Here is a 21,489-nt window from a genome sequence, read left to right as displayed (position 1 = left end):
TCCTTCTGCCTTCTCCTGTCCTCGCTGAACCTTCAATAAACCCTTGGGAACAACGGCGCTCTGAGTGTCCTCCCGTCCTTTGGTGGATTGGATCTTGCGCTATCTGGGCTCCTGTTGATCGGCCAGCAGTGGGCTTCCCTGTAGGACCAAGGTCCAGGGCGGCCTACACTATACATAAACTGGTGAAGAGTATGCACCTCACTGCCATATTAAAGCCTATCTGTAAATCTGAGGAGCCTGAGGATATGGTGTTTTGGTTTCTCCAGTTCTTTGTCTATCAGCAATTTTCTGGCATGGAATATATTTCCGGAATATTTAAGAAGGGAATCCTTAAGATTGTGATCTTTAAGAAATTAAACAGAACCAAGGAAATTAATAGATGTCCCATTTAATTCAAGTTATTTCAAAACCACAGTGAATATATTACTTTTCCTTGTCTGAGTCAATAGAATAATGGCTAGGTAAGTAACAGTCAAGTGTCTGTCAAGGAGAAATTGTGCCTGACCTGGGTACTGGACAGAAAAAAATCCAGTTTTCAGTTCAACATCAGGTATTAGGATAGAAAACATCATGTACCTTGACTTTTCTACCAGATGTTATGTAAAAGCTCTGAGAACGCAGTCTAAACAAAAGCACTGCAAGATACAGGAAAATTGTACTCAAAGGTTAATTAATTGTTCCCTGAAAAGTAAAAAGAAGTATTAGATACCAAAATGTAAGTAAAGACCAGTATCATGCAGCATTTTCATTAATTATTTATAGCAATTAGAGAGTACATGTATTAAATTTGCAGATTACATCCGGCTGAAAAATGCTGCCGCCTTGTTGGAAGACAAGGTTAACATAGAGACCAAAATTGGAGAAATGCCTTAGAGGGGAAAAAAAACTGTCAGACACTAAGTTCTGACATCTACGTAGAAATAAACACAAAATGGGAAAAAGCAGGTTGAGTAACAGTTCTAAAATCAAATTTGGTGCAAAGCAGACAAACAAAGGTGGAAGGGAGAAAGGACAAATTATTATTGCAATCTAAACATGTTAACAATATCAAACCACGATGGCAAACAGCTGTGATGTGTAACTATGAACAAAGCTTGCAAATTGGATGGGGAAAAACACCCATAGTCTTACAGCTGCTCTTCTTGGTTTTTGGCTACAAGACTGTAGCCTGACTGCCATGTTTTGGAACTCTACACAGACCCAGTCCACTTAGTGAGAGATCAGCATGGAGACGGCTTCAGGGAAACCTCACTGCAGCCTTCCAGCAGCTTAAGGCAGTGTATAAAAAGGAGGGAGAGGGACTTTTTATACAGGCAGACAGCGACAAGGCAAGGGGCAATGGTTTTACACTGAAAGAGGTTGGGTTTAGATTAAATGTTAGCATGAAATTCTTTACTGAGATGGTGGTGAAAAACTGGAATAGGCTGTCCAGAGAAGCTGTTGATGTCTTGTGGGAGGGGCCCCTGAGCTGCCATGGGAGGTTACACAAGTATAAGGGGACTTGTCCATCAGATGCTGTACCATCCCCGGTCCATGTCAATCAACAGCTGTTCTACTCCCCTGTTCCAGAAAGTTCATTGTTCTCATTACCCCTATTGGCTCTTTCTGTAAAACCACTCCTTTCCCCTTTCTCCATTGGTTCTGTGTATGTCACCCCATCCTTGTTCCTCCCCTAAGCCTTTCCCCTATTGGCTCATTTGTACCCCGACCACGCCTACCCCTCCCCAGTTATATACCCTAGCCCCGCCTTCCCACGGGGCTCTCAGAGTCTGCTTCCCTTCCGAGCAGTTGTCTTCCTGCACCTTTCCCTCCTCCCTCGTCCTCAACACTGCCTCTCCTTCAATAAAACCCTCGAGGATCACAGCAGCCTGAACATCCTCCTGTCTCTTTGGTGGGGCTACACATACCTATCTGGGCACCGGCTGATCAGTCCGCTGTGGGCCACCCTGCTGGACCAGATCCCGGGGCGGCCTACAATTGGCGCCCAAACACTCTGACCACTTCCCTGGCCAGTTTTGAACATCTCTTTGAACTTCTTGGATCTGTGACCCAGATTTTCAGGAATCTAAGTGTCGTTCGGAGCCAATCCCGGGAACAGTCGTGCTTTTATCAAAGAAGACTTCTGCTTCCTGGCCCTGCTGACACCCTGTAGAAGTCCAAATCTGCAGCTTCAGGGGAAGCTTTGGACCCTACTGAACCTGCAGGACTCCACTGCCCCTCCACTGCCCCTCCAAGGCTCCCTTCTTTTCGCCTGTGTCTTCGTGTTGTGTGGTGAGTTTTTGCTGCTTGGGCATAACAGCTGACACAGGCCCTTTTCTTTTATTTCCGTCCTTTGCTTTGGTGGGGAATTTCACAGCTGCGGGAATCACGGGCAATCGCCTTTCCCCAGCTAGACAGGAGTTCTACTCCCAAGTTAAATCCACCCTTGTCCCTGGGAACATTTGTTTTAAGAAGAGGGAGTTAAAAGCTTTTGTTAATTTTATTTTTGAGCATTTCCCAGATGTAACTAAGGAAGATACTTCATCTGTACTGTTCTGGGGAAAAGTTGGGAGGTATATTTATGACTTGCAAGTAGTGGGGAACTTTAAAGCGGGCTGTTATTTTCCTGTTTATGATTCAATTTTTAATTTAGTTAAATTGAAAGGGGAGAGTTGGGTCCCCAGTTTTCCTAGCCCTTGTTCCTCCCTCCCCAATCCTAATCCCACTTCCCCTAAGGGTGGGTTGGGAGACAGATCCTGCCAAAAGGCGCAGGGTTGCTGTCGTCTCCCTGCTGCCTCCCGTCCCACTCTGTCCCTCTCTTGTGCTGGGACTGGTCACCCCAGTATGAGCCTTACCCACACCCTTACTCCAAAAACCCCTGATCCCAGTTTTAACCCAGATTGCTCTGACAGTTTTAATACGGGGTATATGGCACAAAATGGCGACGGCCACATGGCCGATTGTCAGACCCCACAAAATGGCGCTTTCCCTCCTTCATCGTTCCCTTGGGTTCCCGCTACTCCACCGCCACTTCCTCCTTTGTTGGGTGCCGCCCCTCTGTCGGGTCCCTCCCTCGCCATCGTGTCGACTTCTGTGTCATCGGGACCCTCCCCTCCTGCCTCCCTGACCACTCCCCTGGGTGGGCCCCTTGTGGGTGGGACAGGCCTATGGGAAGGCCACGCCCCAGTGGGTGGGTCAGGCCACACCTCCTCTCCTGCCACTTCTGCTCCCCACGCCACCGGAACCGGAAGTAGACCTGGCCGGAAGCAGGCCATCTTAACTTGCAGGGTCTCCCATCACCAAGTCCCGCCGGTCAAGGAGAGGCTCCACACCCTAGCCTGTCCTGCTTCATCCTCAGATGAGGATGAGGACAGTGACAGCCCCTGGCCTACCACCACATCGGGGGGGGAGGGGGGGGGCTGGGCTCGGATTAGGGAAGAGGCTGTCAGGGATGGGGACCTGGATCTCGCCAGGAATCTAGGAGCGTTTGCGGCACGTGTGGTTCTAAAGAAAGGGAAAGAACCCAAGTGGGAACAATTGCCTTATGTCAAAGTAAAAGAATAGCGGAAAGCCACCAAAGATTACGGACATAATTCACCATTTTTTAAGAATGTCTTAGATCTCACATTCTTGGGCCACACACTAGTACAACACGACTTGCGGTAGGTATATTGCAAAGGCCCTTCTCTCTCCCATGGAGCTCCTCTTATGGGAGATCCATTGGAAAAAACTACTAAAACCACTTCTTAAAAAATATGATTTAACTGAAGTACTGGGAGAAGGGACTGAGGGACTTGAAGCCCTCGCTGGAGAGGGGGAGTCCAGTCGGCCTGAACACCAGATATTACTACCAAATGCACTGTTAGATGAGATCCGAGATGCTGGTAAAGCCGCACTTCTTAAGATCCCTGATGGGACTACCCCCCTCCAGAACTTTGCATCCATCATACAAGGTTCGGAAGAGACATTCATAAAATTTGTGGAAAGACTGAGGGAGGCTATTGAAAGGCAGATTGACATTGAAGCCAGAGATGAGCTTCTCTGCAAAATGGCCATGTCTAATGCCAACTCAGAAACTAAAAAGGTGCTTCGGGCATTGCCTCAGGGTCCTGAACCCACCATCACTCAGATGGTTGAGGCATGTTTGAAAGCTGCATCAATGGAACACACTGTAGCATTGGCTGTGAGGAAGGGAGTAGGAGAAGCCATGATCAATCTCAATAACACCAGATGCTTCAAGTGTAGGCCGCCCCGGGATCCGGTCCAGTAGGGTGGCCTACAGCGGGCTGATAAACCAGTGCCCAGATAGGTATGTGTAGTTCCACCGAAGAGACAGGAGGATGCTCAGGCTGCTGTGATCCTCGAGGGTTTTATTGAAGGAGAGGCAGAAGACGAGGGAGGAGGGAAACGTGCAGGAGGACAACCGCTCGGAAGGGAAGCAGACTCTGAGAGCCCCGAGGGAAGTCAGGGCTAGGGTACAATGGGAACAATGAACTTTCTGGAACAGGGGAGTAGAACAGCTGTTGATTGACATGGACTGGGGAGGGTACAGCATCTGATGGACAAGTCCCCTTATACTTGTGTAACCTCCCATGGCAGCTCAGGGGCCCCTCCCACAATGCCTCATCTCTGGAAGTGTTCAAGGTCTGGTTGGATGGGGCCCTCAGCAACCTGGTCTAGTAAATTGCATCCCTGTCCTTGGCAGAGGGGTGGGACCTAGATGATTCTGAAGTCCCTTCCATTCTATTATCAGGAGAGACACAGAGAAATTGCAAGCAAGTTACAAGCAAGAGAACACTGAAGGAGCTGGGGTTGTCTAATGTACTGAAGAAAAGGCTAAGGGGAGATTCAGATAACATGCTCTGCACACATAAAGGTTAGCTGCCACAAGTAAGAAAATACACAGTTGTACCTGTTAGTGTTGGTTATGGAAAACGTTGTGAAACAAAAGTATTTTATTTTGCAGCACCATTTTTACTCAATTTCCTTCACAAATCTGAAGTGACTGGAAGATAACATTTTCATGTAAACTAATGAATTTAAAGAATAATGCTTCTAAATAAAAGAAAATCTTTATTATCTTCATGTGTATCAGTTTCATAAGGAATATTTCAAGATTTATCTTATATTTAAGTCAGTAAGACAAAATGTTTTAATAAAACAAATCAGCTTGCAAACACATACAGTATTATTGACTAAAATTAAAATCATTATCCACCATCACAGCAATAAACTGCAATTTATGATGACATGAAGTTTAGCACCTGAATGAAAAAAATATTTAGTAACAATAAAATCATTTAGCTTTGATTAATAAAGTCCTTTGATTTTCTTACTATTCCGAGAAAAACAGGAACAAGTATTTTCAGATTTTCTTTCATGCCGAATGTTTTCATTTTCCACTTGGCTGAAGTAAGTTAGGGTAAATGTTGGACATACATTTTGAAAATTATTATGTATTGTGATCTACCAACACAATCTTTTTATTTGTGTTAAATGCTAGCACCATCTACTGGTCCAGAAGGTCTTTTCAAACTTTAGAAAAAGCTGTGGAAAGTGATCCAGCCAAAATGATGCAAAATGATACTGACAGTAACACATAGTTTTTCAGTCCCTGTACAGGCAAAAGAAGAGAAAAAGGAAAATACCATATTGTCATTATTGATACCACTTGAAAAAAGAATAGAACAAAGTACTAAGTTTAATTTAGGCAGAGGTTATACGAAAAGAATGAAAGGCTTAGAAAGTTACGGATTTGGGTAATGAACATTATGATCTTCTACTGTGGTCCAACACTAATCTGCAGGGGGAGACACAGAACTTCTAGTTCTAGATCCAAGTCAGGTACCTATGGATCCTGGATAGATTGGCAAAAAGAACCTGGTATTACACTGCTAGCATTCAGTGCTACAGATTCCACTAGAAAACTAGCTTCTGCCCTATATGTTAAAATCCAGGAAATTAGGTTGTTGTAGACAACCACTGCTGTATCAATTTAGTACCCTTACATTGCACTGTAATTACAAAGGTCATTACAATAATAATAATTACAATGTAATAATAATATTACAATGTAATAATAATTGTAATTACAATACCTGTTGCATTTTTTACATCCTTTGTTGACCCTGACCCTAAAAATATAATATATTTGCTTATGCATTATTGGGACAACTGCTCATTCCCTTGCTCCACTGAAAAAACTGGCTGAAATGAAAACTGTCTTCAGGCAGTGCCTGGCATCCTGCCTCCTTGGCTGTGCTACTGTCTTCATTTATATCCACTGCTCCTCATTCAGTTATGTAACTAAAATCTTCATTCCCGTGAAAATTTTTCACAGTTCTTCAGGTTTCTTGGAAAACTTAATATGGCATGATATCACTTTCAGTTTCATAATGTAATACTTGCAAGGAGGAGGAATCTGAGATAAAGCTGTATACCAAGTAATGCTGTTTCTAGAGCTAGAGGCAAGCAAGAGATATTGGGTGAGAGACCCAATTACATTACCTTGATTTCCTTAAATACAAGGACTCCCCACATTGCAGCAACAAGGCCAGGACCCTAAAGAATAAGATTAATTTGTACTTTACATCATTTCATTAAAATTTACTCCATCTCATTACTGCTCTCAGGGTGGTTTAATTTTGTCTGGATAACACATTTAAGTCTTTCCATTCTGTGTAAATAAAGCACTCATGACAAAAGCATAAACATCACTGAAATATTTACTAAGTATGATACAATAAAATCTTCAGGAAGGCCTAAAGAGTCAAGAAACTGTTGGGTTTTTTGGTGGGTTTTTTTTTTTTGGGTTTTTTTTGTTTTTATTTCAGTAGGCACAACATCTTTCTAAATTACACTGCGGAGTCTGCTCCAGCTGTTACATGTTCTTTCAGTAGACTCCAAATAACATGCCTCACTTTAGTCCAAATTAGAGTCCACAATGTTTCCTTTATTAGCATGACTAACTACTGGACAAAGTTTCATTTTATTGCTCAGTATGATATCAAGAGACTGAATGAAACACAGATGTATTTCCTGTATAGCTGGCATCTGGACAAAGCACAAAGCCAGGTCAGGAAAACTCCTGATTTTCAGTGATGTTGTTGTAGAGGTTTCCTGGCTAACAGCAAACAGTGAAACACAACAGCAACTTCCAGGCACTCTTGGTAATAGAGTTCTTCCCCTGAGGGAGAAATTATCTGAATTTTCATGTCTGATGAGAAAATATCTGACCATGAAGCAAAAACTGGCTCTGTTAATGCTGTGCATTAGAGCTGTTCTGAGAAACACTTGACAGATGTTTGGCCAGTGACCTTCCTCTCTTCATCCTCAATACAGCTGATGGGACACAGATATAAACAGCACAGTGTCTCATGCTGCATGTATGTGTGGGTGCTGTTTCCTAGTGACTTTTCCAACTATTACTTGAGGGGTTATTTCACTTTATAGATAATGTGCGCTGTGAGAGGAATGTACTTTAAAAAAATGGAACGAAGTGATAAAGGGATGTAATGAACACATCTCTAAAAATTTTCTCCAGAACAGAATTAAGCAGCAGTTCTGAAGCTGTGGAAGTTTTGAAACTATAAGGAAGTTTCTCATCAGTGCTTCCTTGTATTTAACATTTTGTGATTTTACATCCTTGCCCTTTAGGCATACTGATAACTAAATTACTAAAGCTGCTTTCCATTAATCCTTCAATTTCTAATTAGAATGATCCCAAGTTTTCTTTTCATTGCATACTGCAGAGTATATTTTGACTTACTGCATCTTGAGGCAAAGCTTAATCCCTATTAAAGTTGCTTCATTAGTTTGCTTCCAAAATACAGCTGTTAAGCAAAACTTTGGTCTTAATATTTATTTACTCTCATTTGGCACCTTTGTGTTACTAACTAGTGCAGCGTCAAGAGAGTAAATGCAAAGTTTACTTTACCTAGTAAATGGAATTTATGCTTTAAAGGCACATCATAAACAGGAATAAAACAGAGACAGAACAGGCCAACCTATTTTCCACCCATTTGCATAAGAACATTATTTTCAGTAGTACATAATCTGTTCTGTTTGTTCAAGAACTATAAAAAGAAAAAAATGCCTGAATTAAGCAAGCAAAACAACTACTACGGGATAAAATTCACAAATACAAAAATATCCAGACCAAAATGTACTTCCTGGGATGAAAGCATAAAAAATCCTTCTTCTAATCACTTCAATTAAATAGTTAATATTGATATAATTCTGCTTACAATGCTTTGGCTTTTACATAACCTGAAGACTCACACTCTCAATTTGTCTGGTTTTTCTAATGCTTGACATTGACCAAGAGGGTGCTTGCCACAGTCATTCATGTTCCTAAAAATCCAAAGCCTAGTGCAGACAAGCAGAGGAGGCACTGTATACTTTTGACTAACAATGCTCTAGACCCATCATAATTTCAACTCAGTTCCAAAGACAGAAGGGTAAAAACCCATTCACTTTTAATTCTAGTTAGAGATTTTATTTTTTATATACTTACTGCAGTAATTATTGGAAAGCTGACGACAGCACTGAGATAGTGATTGGCTAGGAACCAGCAGCAATTGGCTATTGCCCAAAGCACACCAGAAACAAACCCTAGAAAAATAAATCCCAATCAAAAACATGCATAGCAAGGTACAGGCAGCACTTTGTGGAAGTTTTATACTTATAGCATAATACAGCAATTGTATGTAAGTATTTTAGTATGTTAACTACTTCAACAAGCAGGCTCTGGCAAACTAAACCAAAGCTCGAAGGATAAAAATCAGCTACTCCAACTGAAGTAGCAAATTAATTTAAGTATTATTTTCTGGGCAATGCGCTCTCCACTCTGGCAATCAGTTTTTGAAAATTTGCAATGTCACCTTGTTCTTGTTTCAGATTAGAACAGAAGTTATCACTGTCTCCTAACCTTAATTAATTAACCTAATAGTTGATTTCAAAAGAGACAAGAAGTCAAATGAAGATACTGGAAAGGTGAACCACAATTCCAACACACAACTTGAACTAATCACTGCAAAATGGCAAAATGGTCCAAAGAGTAGCTGAAATGAAATGCTGATTTAAAAAACAGTCATACCTGGCAATATGGCTTGGGGATAAACATAAGGTTTATTCTTCCTGACTGCACAATAGATCAAAAAGTAGATGGTACTAGTAAGAAATATTCCACTGAAGTGTGCAAAAACATAATCTAAATCTGAAAGAGAAATTACAAAATGTTAGTAAAAACACCAGTTATTAATTTTAACCAAATTATATTCACTGATAACATTCATATAGACAAAAATGCATAAAGGTGCTACTCCTAATAATTCAAAATCAAATCTCATTGTGATGAACACAGCTGCCAGTCTGTGGATGCATACAATCAATGACACCTATTAAACATGAACTAAATGCTGTGTTGACTTATTACAGGCTTCTAAACATTTCTATGAGCTGTTATTTTCAGAACTCTATTACATATTCCTGAATTAACTTAATAAAACCTTGAGAAAATCCTCAGGTGAGGCTACAAAACTGGGGTGGGGATTTTATATAATGGTAGATGGTCAAGAGAAGTTGTAATTATGTTCCTGTATTTCTGTATCCTTGTTTGGTTCTGTACATTTAAGGGCAAGACAACTGCACAGACTGTGTAAGCTAAATATAGCTCAGTTTTGTCCTTTTTTAATCTTGAAGGATGTATCACAATTTTGATCACTAGAATTATGAACAATAACAAATCCTTTATGGATTTTGTACGTGCTAAGAGAGTATTTCCCAACATGGTAAAGCACAAGCATGTAGCAAGGTGATCCTTGTCTCCTTGGAGCTATAAATTCTCAACAGGAATGGCAGCTATGGTAATGACAACATTTGTTTTGCCTGGCTGGGGAATACATACGTTGCAGTATTCAAGAGAAATTGTACATGACAATGGCAACATTATGTGTTCTCAGCAGTGCTTTGCTCTTAAGGTGCTTCACGCATTACCTGATAGAGTAGAACCTGAACCTTAAGGAAAATGTTTCTGGAGGAATGTTGTTTGAAAATGGCAATTAGGCTTATGTTAAACGGTTTCAATTAAAAAAAACCCATGGTTTTAATTATGTTTTTACGTATCTGCTCTCCTCATCAGCTATGATCAACCTTCTCTTCCTTTATTGCTGTTGGCAATTGGCAAGCTCGTGTCCTAGTTTAACACATTCTCCACTCATACAAACACTGTACTTTGAGAATGCTAATATTTAATGCCTTCAGAAACATACCTGTGAGTTAAGTATGGTCGTCTTTGGGCTGTTTCTCTGTGTTTTTTATGGTGTAATTCACCTCTGAGAAAAAGAGAGTGCTAGGGCTATGATTATGACAACATCTAAAGTAGTGCAGAATTGTCACAGTATATTTTCAGGCATATCAAGAATTTCACCCTATGCCTTCAAAAAGGCAGGAGAACACGATGATGAAATTAAATAGAAGTGAGCTATTAGACTTTACCAAACTGACTTGCTCCTGTGTATACAGTTTCATTTCTTCTTCCATGGTCCTTGATGTAAAGTACTGGTATAAAACTGGAACCGTAGAGTATTCCAGCCACTACAGCCAGGCTACAGCCTCTTTAAAAGAACAAAAATAGGAGAAAATGGCCTTGCATGAGTTAAGGAAGTAGACAACACATGTAAGCCCAGTACTGCAGGTAAAAATTGTGCATCATATAAAAATTCCTAGCCATAAACATAATACATTTTAGCACATTTTTATTTTCTAGTAGAGAAATGGTTCACATAGTTTCCCTCTACTTTGTAGTCAAGCAACACAGACAATTCCTGATGCAAAAGCCAGCAATCTACATTAATGGCATGGGAAATTAAATAACTAGGATTGCCTAAAAGCAGAGCTAGGGGACAACAAACAAAAATTCAATTTAAAATGCTCCCACCCTCACCTTTGTTGTTGCCATCTATATATTCTTTATAACTTCCCAGGTTCGTTGACTGTTCAGTCCCCTTCTTGGCAGTCTCCACTCCCCACACTGGTTTCTTTTTAGCTTGCTTCCACTTTGGAGCACTTTTACTGTCTCCTTACCATGCTGCCATGCCTTCTCCAGTTGTATTCACTTGGAAACCACACCTGGAAGCATGTCATTAGCACAGGCTTCTTCTATGCTAGAGTGCTAATCAAGTAGGTGCTAAAACCCAGCTCTGTAACTACGGAGCTGATATTGTTATTTCCTTTGCCAAATGATATTTTTCACAGTAGTACTAATACTTGATTGGTAAGGTTAGACACACTCAACAGTGCCAATGGAATAATCTAAATAGCTGTGCAACTATTCATATATAGATTTGCACACTACACTTGTATGTAAAAACCTGTTATCCATTGTATGACTTTGCTAGGAAACCACAGGATACAAATTCTGCTCTTACACCATGTTTAACTACTTTCTCTGGCTACTTTCTGTGCCTCAGCAAAAGAACTGTTAGCAACTTACATGAGTCTCCTTTTTGCTGGAGAAAGTTTGTTCACCCACGAGTCCTCAGTGGTATCTTCAGAAACATTAATAGACTGCAAAAAAAGCAAGACTTTTCATGCAAATTTAGTTTAGTTTTATTTCTTAAAATGTGCAATTTTTTAATACATCATCTGTGATTCAGTCTGGTAGACTGGAACCTCTAGTGAGCATTGAGCACAGCTAGAAAACTCTCAGGGCTCTCTGTTCAGGTAGCCACTGAGCACCGACCTCCAGCAGTAAGGCACAATGGTAGGAGAAGCCTGTGGTTCTCCAGCTCTCCTTGCATACTTTGGGCTCCCTAAGGAGCAACAGCCAATCTGGTACCCCTCACTCGCCTCCAGTCTGTGCCACAGCTGATGATGACAGTCAGCAACTCTTGACAGTCTCCTGGCTCTGCAACAGGGCAAAAACCTCGCCTTTCACCTAAGCACCTTTACAGCTTTACAACTGATGTTTAATTGAAATTGCTTCCTCTTTTCATATAAGAAAGTAATACACTCTTCTATATAATCTCCATTATAATGAAGAAGGACTTTCTAAGCCATCTAAAGCTGACAAACAAGAAAGAACACTTGGGAATACCTTTTCTGTTGCTAATATCCAAAATGATATCCAAGATCCACAGATTAAGATACAATCAGTACATATTTATGTTGTTTTATGTAGTCTACCATAAATCCTAGCAAACCTGGCTACCAAACACATTTTTTGTTTTAAAATGGATATGTATTTTCACTGCTGTAAAATAACAACTGTAGAATACTTACACTTTCTCTCAGTAAAGGTGTGCTTTCTAATGAAGTTGAAGAACTCTGGACTTCAGTTTTTATAAAAAGAAATATGACAGCACTCAGAAGAGAAAAATACACCAATAAATACCATGTCAGTTATAAGGACATAACATTTACTGTCCAGAGACAAAAGTTTTATTTGGAAGCATATTCCTTTGTTTTCATTATTACCCTAGAGTCACTGCAGTATATTTAAAAAATGCAACTGCTTTAAAGTCATAACTTACTATGATTATATATATATATACAAAAGATATAATATATATATACAAAAGATAAATGTAGTAATTTTAAGTTATTAATTTAACTCAGTTAAAAGATAATCTAAGTGAAAGTAAGTAAACAAATCAGTTTTTGTATCACTTTATAGATATTTCTTCTTATGCAATGTGATTGAAACATCTTCTTTTAACAGTGTATAGTTACAACCACATTAACAACAGATTCTTTAGCTAACAGTGCCTTTTTGTACCAAACCACACACAAATGGAACACATGCTTGAAAATTCTATATGGAACAGCTTAAACCTGCATAGAATTGCCTCTATAGTCATGGAAAAATACCATTTTTAGTCTTCCATCATATGTGAGGAATGGGATACTGCTGCTACAGGGCCTTGTGAGCATAGAGAAGGAAAAGGGATATTGCTCAGTGCTGCTCAGTGCATTAAGTGAATAAAATGGGGAAGAAAGGGTAATATTACTACTCTTAACCCCACCTCCATGAGACCAGATAAATACACGCAATCAGAACTGGAAGGATCTGTTTTTTACTTTTATGAAATATATTTTAATGATCTAGGAATTTCTTCTCCTAGCTGTAAACAGAATATTTCCATTTGAAGAAGGATTCATTTCTTACTGAAGGAATAAGCACAGTTATACAAGGATGTCAGTTTCCTCCAGAGGAAACATACAGATTTCACATAGGAAGCTAAAGTGAAAAGCCTGCTTTTGAGCTCCACAGAGCAACATGCACAGGCTTTGTGCAGTTTACCAGGGAAACATGTTTGCTCACAATCTCTCTCCCTGTTGGTCACTCCTCCATGATATCTCAGAAACAGGATGCAGGTGGTGAGCTGCATGAATTCATCAGGCATGAATAGCAGTACTTGCTACTATTTTCTCAGTACCTCCCAAAATCAAGTGCGTGTAACAGGAATGGATACAAAACTGCAGACTCTTAGAAAAGAAGAAAAGTGGAAGCCAAAATCATGAATCTAAGGCAAAAGCTCTCTCCTACCAGTCAGAACTGGCTTATCTCCATGTCCTTAATACCCTCCTTTTCTGAATGGCATTATCTTCATCTTCTGTCAGCATGCTTAGAGTAAGGCCTTAGGATTTAGGGCCATCTTCCCAGCCACCCAGTTGGAAAGCAAGAACACTGCTATATAACAAAGATCCTCTTTCCTCTGTGTTTGGACCAAAATGTATGCATCATACAAAGAACAAACACAGAAAAAGAAAGAATAAAGTCCATCCAGAGATCCTGAAGGAAGAAACTACATGGGATTTGGAAATGTGGCTAAAGACTTACATGACACAGAGCTATTACAGAGAGGAAAACATGCAAAGCCTTTGGCCTTTCATGGACCCCAAAGTACCAGGGAAAAGGTTCTGTGGCATATTCTATTGTTACAAGATTAAGATTTGTATCCCTGACTGAGTGAAGTGAGATGAGAAATCTGAGGTTTTCTCAAGATTCTTTTAGTCAGTCTGTCTTCTGACAGAATTTGGGGAAAGTGAGCCATTAGAATAACCTAGCTAGGGAGGCAATCCATGCATCTCTGCTTTGCCTTGAACATGCCTAGCAGCATAAAAATATATTTTCCTGTTTATGGATAACCATTTCACCCCTGTACTAGATAACATGTCTGTTTCTCAATGAACACTGACCAACTAGTGAGGGACAGCTCATGAATTTGGAAGTAAATTGATTTGCCAAAAATTCTTCAATATATTTGTTCTCTTGTTAAATCATCTTGGTGGTTGGTTATTAAACATATATTTTACATAACAGATATTCATTATAAGAATCAACTTCTACCTTATAAGTGAAAGTCCAGCTCCAATATAATTTAAGATTGGTCTCGATACCTCTTCTGGGTCAATTCCAAACCAACCAAACCTGGAACATTTAACCAGTTTCACTTAGATGCACTGACTTTATACAAATAGTTATATTATAACCTAGCCTTTGAAGTCTTGACTCATGTAAATAATTCTGCTTAAGTATATATTTTCAGTATTACATCTGTGCTTCAGTTGGCTTGCAAAAGGCTATGTCTACTTTACAAAAACAACCTTTAATTTAACACGTATTTTTTTAATATGTATATTTAAAAACAGAAGTTATTTTATCAGACCAGATTGCAGAAGAAAAAAATACAAATATGTACTAGTTTTACATTAAGAAATACATTATTTATCGACTCAACAACATCATGGGGCGTTCTTCTTATTATTAAAACAGAGGAGATACAAAAAGCTAAAACAGTTAACTGGAGAGCTTTCCACTATGAAAGAAAAAGTTTTAATACATAGAATAGTGGTAGACTTGGCAGTGTTACATTAATGGCTGGAGTTGATGATCTTAAAGGTCTTTTCCAATCTGAATGTCTCCATGATTCTACAGGTGAGTTTTCACTTATTAATGAAGACTTGGCAACATTAATTATGTCATCAATTAATTAAAGAGTTAAGACTTAAAACATACTTACCTTGAACTTGCCCAGCCTGTCAGCAAATTAAAAGAAGCCCATATCAAAAGACCAAGAGCTAAGCCAATAGTTTTAACAATAGGAACAACAGTAACATTGCCTGAAATACAAAAACCAAAACTGAAATCAGTTAAAAAAATAGAATGTAATCTTGTATATGTTTAAGTTCTGTGCCTGGTTGGAAGGCAAAGAAATTCAGGAAGCTACAAGGTAGTAAGAAACATTGTTTTTAAAAAATAAATACACTGAACATAGACTTTTCCTCCATGTAGTTTTAAATGTTGTTTTTGGTGTGAATTTGCCACTTATAAAATAAGCCTATAAAGGTACAGTTCCATTAACAGAGAGGCTTTAAAAAACTGAATAACTATTAAATAACTACTATCTTATATATGGAAAAGTTTCAAGAATTGGAATCTCTTTATCCTTACCTGTAGCCCACACAAAACCTCCAACCATAGCCAGAGGCCAAAACTGGGGGCAGTTCTGAATCAAATTGACCACCAAAGAAACTATCCATATGGAAGCACAGAGAATCCACTGAAAGAACATGCCTGTGGAAAAATCAAATGCACACAATAGGGAATTTGTAGAATACTGCATGTGTAAATTTCTTAACAGATTATGTTTATCTTTGACACAGTAGTAGAGAAAAAAATCAAAAAGATGGCCACTGCCTTTGTGAATGTCAGCGAACCTTGTGACAATTTATTCAAGGGATGTACTTTTAGGGTGGGTTATAATTTGGTTAACCTTTTCCTTATCACACATTCTTCCTACAGAGTTGTAGAAGACACTTTGCTGGCCAAAGTTTACACAAGCCCTGATTCTTAACCACATGAAAATTTTGATGAACTTCTGAAAAAGATGATATTCATTTGCTGTAAACTTCTCCCACCACTCAAATAGCTGCTAAAACAGAAGACTGCACAGGATGAGACTTTTTCAAAGCTCAAGCTTTTCCAATAATCCTGGCCACTGAGGATGGTCAGTGACAGATCTCTTCCACCTCTGTAGATTCTTGAAGGGTCAATTAGGCAGACCAGTTAACTTTATGTCCAAGCTTGTCTTGTTAGGGTCCTATTTGGCACAAAGAGCAGAGGCTATATCCAGCCTGCAATGCAGGTACCATATTGCAATAACATAATGGCAAATTTACTCATCTACAGATCTGGTAATTGGTTATGTTTCATATAAACATGAAAATTCAACATAAACTAGTAAAGTGACAATATTCCAAGTAGGAAATAGGAATGATCGTTTCCTCTTACCAAGTCAGCAAATAAAATTACTAAAATTTCAGTTTTTGTTTTTATATTAGGTGCACAATTGAAAGGCAATGCTCCAAAGTCCAACAACTTTTACCTTATTTATAAATAACACTTTATGTATCAGAATCCCCACAAGGGTAGAACAAAGAACATTTCACTTTCCATTGTGAAATTCTCATTAAATGTACATCATCACTGTCAAACTGCACAACTTACAAAAAGGCTCTTCTAAGATATGCCACATCCTGAAGCAATATTATTGCTTTATACCCTAAGAACAGCAGACAAAATTAAACATACTCTCTGGATTAGGGCTGTGATGATGGCCTCTAGTAATTTGCTGGTAAAATATTATTCCTTTTAGCAAGAATAGCAAACCAAAGAAAAGAATATAATTAAGTTTACCATCACCAGTATGAAATTTCTTGACAGGCACAAAGTTTGTCCCAAACAGAAGGACAGCTACTGTGGAAGAGGTAAAGCCAATAGCTAGATCTGTTCCATTGCTGATGTTAGCAGCACGGTAAGCTTTCCCAATATTCATCTTTGTTCTGAAGGTGTTTCCTTTTGTGGAGTTGTTTTGCTGCAGGTCCGGACAGAATCTGGAATCAAAGAATGGAATTAAGTACGTGGACTATTAATTAATACCAACCTGGTTTAGAAATCCAAAATTTAAAGGACCCTGCTTATCCCCATCTCTCAAAGCTGAAATGTACTACGAAGAGGTTCATGTAGAACCCCATGAAAACCTGCCATAAAACATGAATAAAGTGACTTAAGAAAAGATAAACAAAAAAACCCCAATATTGTATTTCTATCTGAAGACAGAAGAAATGAATGTAGAGGTGCACTCAGAGGTTATGAGGACTCGAATCTGTGAGGGCTATTGGAAGCACTGACGCTTTAGTGAGATGCTATTAGTATATTCCTTATTCCTGTAGCCAAAGGGCAGGGGGGGGAACTCACACAGGGGTTTGTCAAAAAATGTCAAATCTTCATTGGCAGCAGTTACAGCAGACCAATTGTCAAGAAGTCAGGAACAGGTGCAGAGATTCTATAGGTGGCTCAATGAGATCAGCATGGAATCATAAGGTAACCACAGGGATTGCTCTGATACTAAATATGAAAAAAGGTTCATTTTTCTATGGGGAACAAAGGGAGAAGCTGCCTCTAAAATGTCTTTGTTCATTCCACGTAAGTATAGTAAGAAACACAAAGATCATTTTAATCCCAGAATATCTCTGACTTTTTTTAAAAGTGAGTCATCTTGAGGTTACACTCAACAGATAAGCCACACATACATTTTTGATATGGAGTAAGACTTTGACAGAAAAGGTGTCTCTGAGGACAATTGTAACAATGTGAACTTTGTGTACATAACTTTCCAAAACTTGGGACACTTTGTTCCAAATTTGACTAAATTTAACACCCAACTTTCAACTCAATTTCAAACCCTTCAAGAGAAAGCTTAATCGGACAAGGCCTGAAGCAACATGTTCTAACTTTGATGACAGCACTGCCTTAAGCAGGGAATTGAACAAATGACCTACAGAGATCCCTTCCAAGCTAAGTAATTCTAATATTGTATGATCAAATGTCAAAAGCAAATAATAAATTGTTACAAAACATTAAGCTGACTATATTTTTTCTACATACTTTCCACATCAGAGAGCTTCTGAGAGTTCACTAAAAGCCTCTTCTCTTCAATCCTATGTTATTGCCAGATGGACTTGCATATGTGGCTCCAAAGACTTCAGAGAAAACAAATGCTAAAACCAGAACAAATGCCAAATGCTGAAAATGCTATTCTCTTAAAGCATAGTGGTTGTATCTGAAACTCAAGCAAAGGCAACTGCAATTGATTCTGTTATTGAAGGCTTTTTTTTCCACTAAGTTGTCCTTACTGAAAGGTACTTCAGGATTCTCAGCAGCAGAAAAAATACAGTTTTGCTGCTGGATGTTGGAATTTTGTTGGTACACATTGCTCTTTTCCAACTAAGTACACTGGTTCACCCCACTGGAGTGTTGTGCTCGGCATTTCCACAAGTCCCTCAGAAATATGACACCCACAACAAACCATGATGCTCACTTACTGCAACAGCAACCCATTGCTGTGATCTCTGCAGAGAGGGACAAAATCAAGAGGCCCCGTCTTTGAGAGCTTTCACCTCAATGGCAAACCAAATTGTTGCTAAGATTCCAAAGACACTCTTTGCTAATTAAGTGGGTACTTTTAAATGTTTCGTGCCATACTGACTGTTTATTTGCACATTTCTCTTATTATGCATTGACCACTAAGGGTGGATACTTTCACTCTTAACTTCGGACACTCCTTTGGGTTCCGACGTGGGTCCAATCAAGGTGCCCAAGTGACACCATAACCCTTACTCTAGCAATGCATCTTTGCTTCCCTGTGGTGAACTCTTTCAAAAGACGTTCTTCGGGCACTGTTTTCACTAAGTGCTATCACGGAACAAGGAAAACGCTCAGCTGAGAGCTCCACCCGGGCCGCCGTCCCTTCACTGACGCCACCGCGCCGGGGTTGCGGCGGGGCAGGCCCGGGCTGCGGGCGGGACTCGGCCCAGCCCTCGGCCCCGGCTGCCGCGGCAGGGCAGCCCGGCTGCTCGGCACCGCACCCCGAGGGGATACCCGAGACCCCGCTCCAGCCGGACGCCTTCCTTCCCCCAGCGCCCTGTGCCCGGCTCAGCGCCGCGGCGAGTCTTAGGGCGCTCCGCTCCGGGGCGGAAGGCGGCCGGGACGGTCCCATACCGACAGACCCCCGGTCCTGTCCCTCCGTGCCACTTCGGCTCCACCGCCCGCGCCCCTCCGCGCCCACTCCCGCCGGGACCCGCACAGCCCCGCCGCCGCTCACCGCGGCCGCCCGCCCGCGCCTGTGCCGCCCCGGCCCGCCTCCAGCCGCCTCCTTCCATCCGCCTCTTCCCACTGGCCTCTGCTTCCTCGTCGGGGAGCGGGGCGGAGACGAGGGCGGGGGGGGGGGGGGGGGGGAATGGGTTTTCGACTGCCTTTGTCTCGCCGCCGTGGCGGCTTCCTCTGGCGGGGAAGAATCACTAATAGAAAACTTAAATTAATACACTCATGTCGTGATAAAAGCGCCTTTGGTCCTCCCGGCCGTAAGCGCGCGGATGAGGCAACTCCTTCCCCAGTGGAAGTGAAGCTGTGGACTCCACAGGGCGGTGGTGCTGTGACCGTAACTGAACAATCACAGAGTCAGTTATGCTGGGAAAGACCTCTGGAGACCATCGAGTCCAACCTGTGACCCAAGACCACCATGCCAGCTAGACCATGGAGTGCACTAAGTGCCACATCCTGTCTTAAGCACCTCCAGGAACAGACTCCACCACCTCCCTGTGTCCATTCCAGCGTTTAGTCACCTGCTGTGTGTCACGTCCAGTCTTCCACACGTCCAGGGATGGTGACTCCACCACCTCCCTAGGCACTGTATTGCAATGTTTTCTGTGAAGAAATTCTTCCTAATGTCCAGCCTAGACGTCCCCAAGCTGAGCTTGAGGCTATGTCCACTCATCCTGTTGCTGGTTGCCTGGGAGAAGAGGCCAATCCCTGCCTGGCTACAGCATCTGTTCACGTGGTTGTAGAGAGCAGTAAGGTCTCCCCTGAGCCTCCTCTTCTCCAGGCTAAACACCCCCAGCTCCTTCAGCTGCTCCTCACAGGACTTGTGTTCCAGAAAAAGCACCCAAGTTTTGGCAGCACTTGCCCAGGAACACAGACATGGTTCCAAAATGGGACTGCTTGCTGAGGGGACAGCATGGCCTCCTTGCAGCTCTGCTCCCTGAGGTCTCCCTGGCTGCTGGAGGCTGTCACAGGGCTGGGGGCTGCAGGCACCCACAGAGGGGAGCAGGCATCTGGGGGAGGCAGGGACGTATGGAGGCTGTGCAGCAGCTGCTGGCCCTGTGGTGTGCAGCAAGGCAAGGAAACCACCGAGCCTGGTCAGGGCATCCAGGTTTTTATTTTTCTTAAGTACAAAAATTACCAGCTGTTGGTCTGGAAGCCCCTGTGTTGTTTGGCAACCAAAATCAAGTAGGAAAAAAATCTTTTACATGATGTCAAGAAGAGGTCTTTGTAGATTTCCCTGTAAGGATTTGATCCAGACCAGTTAAAGCACAGACTATTAGTCAGCATGTTTAGTCACGAAGCAAACATTTCTCTCTGTACTCTTGAAGTACAGTTTCCAGATGGCAGCCCAAACTGATCTCCTTACAAACACAGCATGAGACTTCTAAAGTAATGCTTCATATTTTGCAAATCAAATCTGCATTATCCATAATAAGGGCTTACTTTGTTTCTCCGGAGAATAAGTTGTCAGTCGTATGGATTCAGTAAAGCTAGGAATGCACCATTTATCAATCATTTTAACATAAATGTCTGTGCAGGTGTCATTTAGAGATGAACAGCAGAAGATCTCTATGGAAACAGTATGGCTGGAGTGCATCTAAGAGAAATAATGATCCATATCATAATCACAAAGGTAGCCTGCAGAAAAAAGAATTCTAAAGGCAGTGCAAGTGTATGTGTTGTATTATTTTATTCAGAAAAAAGTGATAGGAAAAATGTTAACCTTTTCCATTGAAGAGCCTGCACATAGAAAGCAAGAGCATGCACATTAAGGAGCCTAGTCTGTAACCACATCCTTTCAGGTGCCCAGGGATAAAGAGAAGTCAAGATGCAGGACCTTGTGACTGGTGGGCATTGGCACACTCCAGCTGTCTCTGCAAATTGGCCAGAGACCTCCTTTTAGGAGCCATGCAGGCCACCAGCTGCTTCAGATTCTGCAGCTTGTCTAGCACCAGTAGAATACCTCTTCAAATGCAGGTGTCGGCGTCAGTGAATTTCAAAGTTAAACAAAAAACAAAACAAAGCAAAAAAAGAAAAAAAAGGAAGAAAATAATTACAAATAATTAATCCAGGTAGTCATTCACATTTAAAAAGTATACCTGGGTCTGTGAAGGACTAGAAAATACTTCTTTAATTCCCCTCTTCCATTCATTGCTATTTTCCTATATTAGTTTTTATATTCCTGTATTCCTAACCTTAGGAAGATACAACACTGACCATGAAATATGGGTATATGAAGAAATTACATGAAAAGCTGAATTTAATTAATGCAGATGGCAATATAATGGTTATAGTTTAGAGCAAGGAACAAATACAAAATCTGACATACTACAGGCTAGCTG

The 21,489-nt window shown here is 40.9% G+C and overlaps 1 protein-coding gene across 4 annotated transcripts; it reads right to left on the bottom strand.

The window, feature by feature from the left end:
* Nucleotides 1-5,113: 5,113 nt before the first annotated feature.
* On the bottom strand, nt 5,114-19,211 carry TMEM144 (transmembrane protein 144). 4 transcript variants are annotated; one of them, XM_053941686.1, is made up of 13 exons: nt 19,149-19,211; nt 17,933-18,045; nt 16,682-16,878; nt 15,437-15,559; nt 15,006-15,105; nt 14,333-14,413; nt 12,262-12,343; nt 11,474-11,547; nt 10,477-10,595; nt 9,077-9,196; nt 8,495-8,592; nt 6,487-6,540; nt 5,114-5,593 (listed from the first exon to the last, which is right to left on the bottom strand). In XM_053941686.1, exons 3-13 carry the CDS (start codon nt 16,818-16,820, stop codon nt 5,510-5,512), a joined length of 1,074 nt encoding a protein of 357 aa, XP_053797661.1. In that variant the 5' UTR covers nt 16,821-16,878; nt 17,933-18,045; nt 19,149-19,211; the 3' UTR covers nt 5,114-5,509. The 4 variants fall into 4 exon arrangements, with proteins under 4 accessions (XP_053797661.1, XP_053797662.1, XP_053797663.1 ...); XM_053941687.1 differs by having other exon boundaries at nt 16,688-16,878; XM_053941688.1 differs by lacking the exon at nt 6,487-6,540 and having other exon boundaries at nt 5,114-6,440.
* Between the last annotated feature and the right edge of the window lie 2,278 nt (nt 19,212-21,489).

The sequence above is a fragment of the Vidua chalybeata genome, chromosome 4, assembly GCF_026979565.1.
Source record: "Vidua chalybeata isolate OUT-0048 chromosome 4, bVidCha1 merged haplotype, whole genome shotgun sequence".
Classification (NCBI taxonomy): Eukaryota; Metazoa; Chordata; class Aves; order Passeriformes; family Viduidae; genus Vidua; species Vidua chalybeata.
This window is presented reverse-complemented; position numbering and strand designations above follow the sequence as displayed.

Coding starts and splice junctions, on each gene's coding strand:
- TMEM144 (XM_053941686.1), bottom strand. CDS start 16,820: ATGAATATTGGGAAAGCTTACCGTGCTGCTAACATCAGCAATGGAACA. Junction 9,197..10,476: donor CACAGGAGCAAGTCAGTTTG/GTAAAGTCTAAT, acceptor TTTCTCTTTCAG/ATTTAGATTATGTTTTTGCA. Junction 5,594..6,486: donor TTGTATTTAAGGAAATCAAG/GTAATGTAATTG, acceptor TTGCCTGTACAG/GGACTGAAAAACTATGTGTT.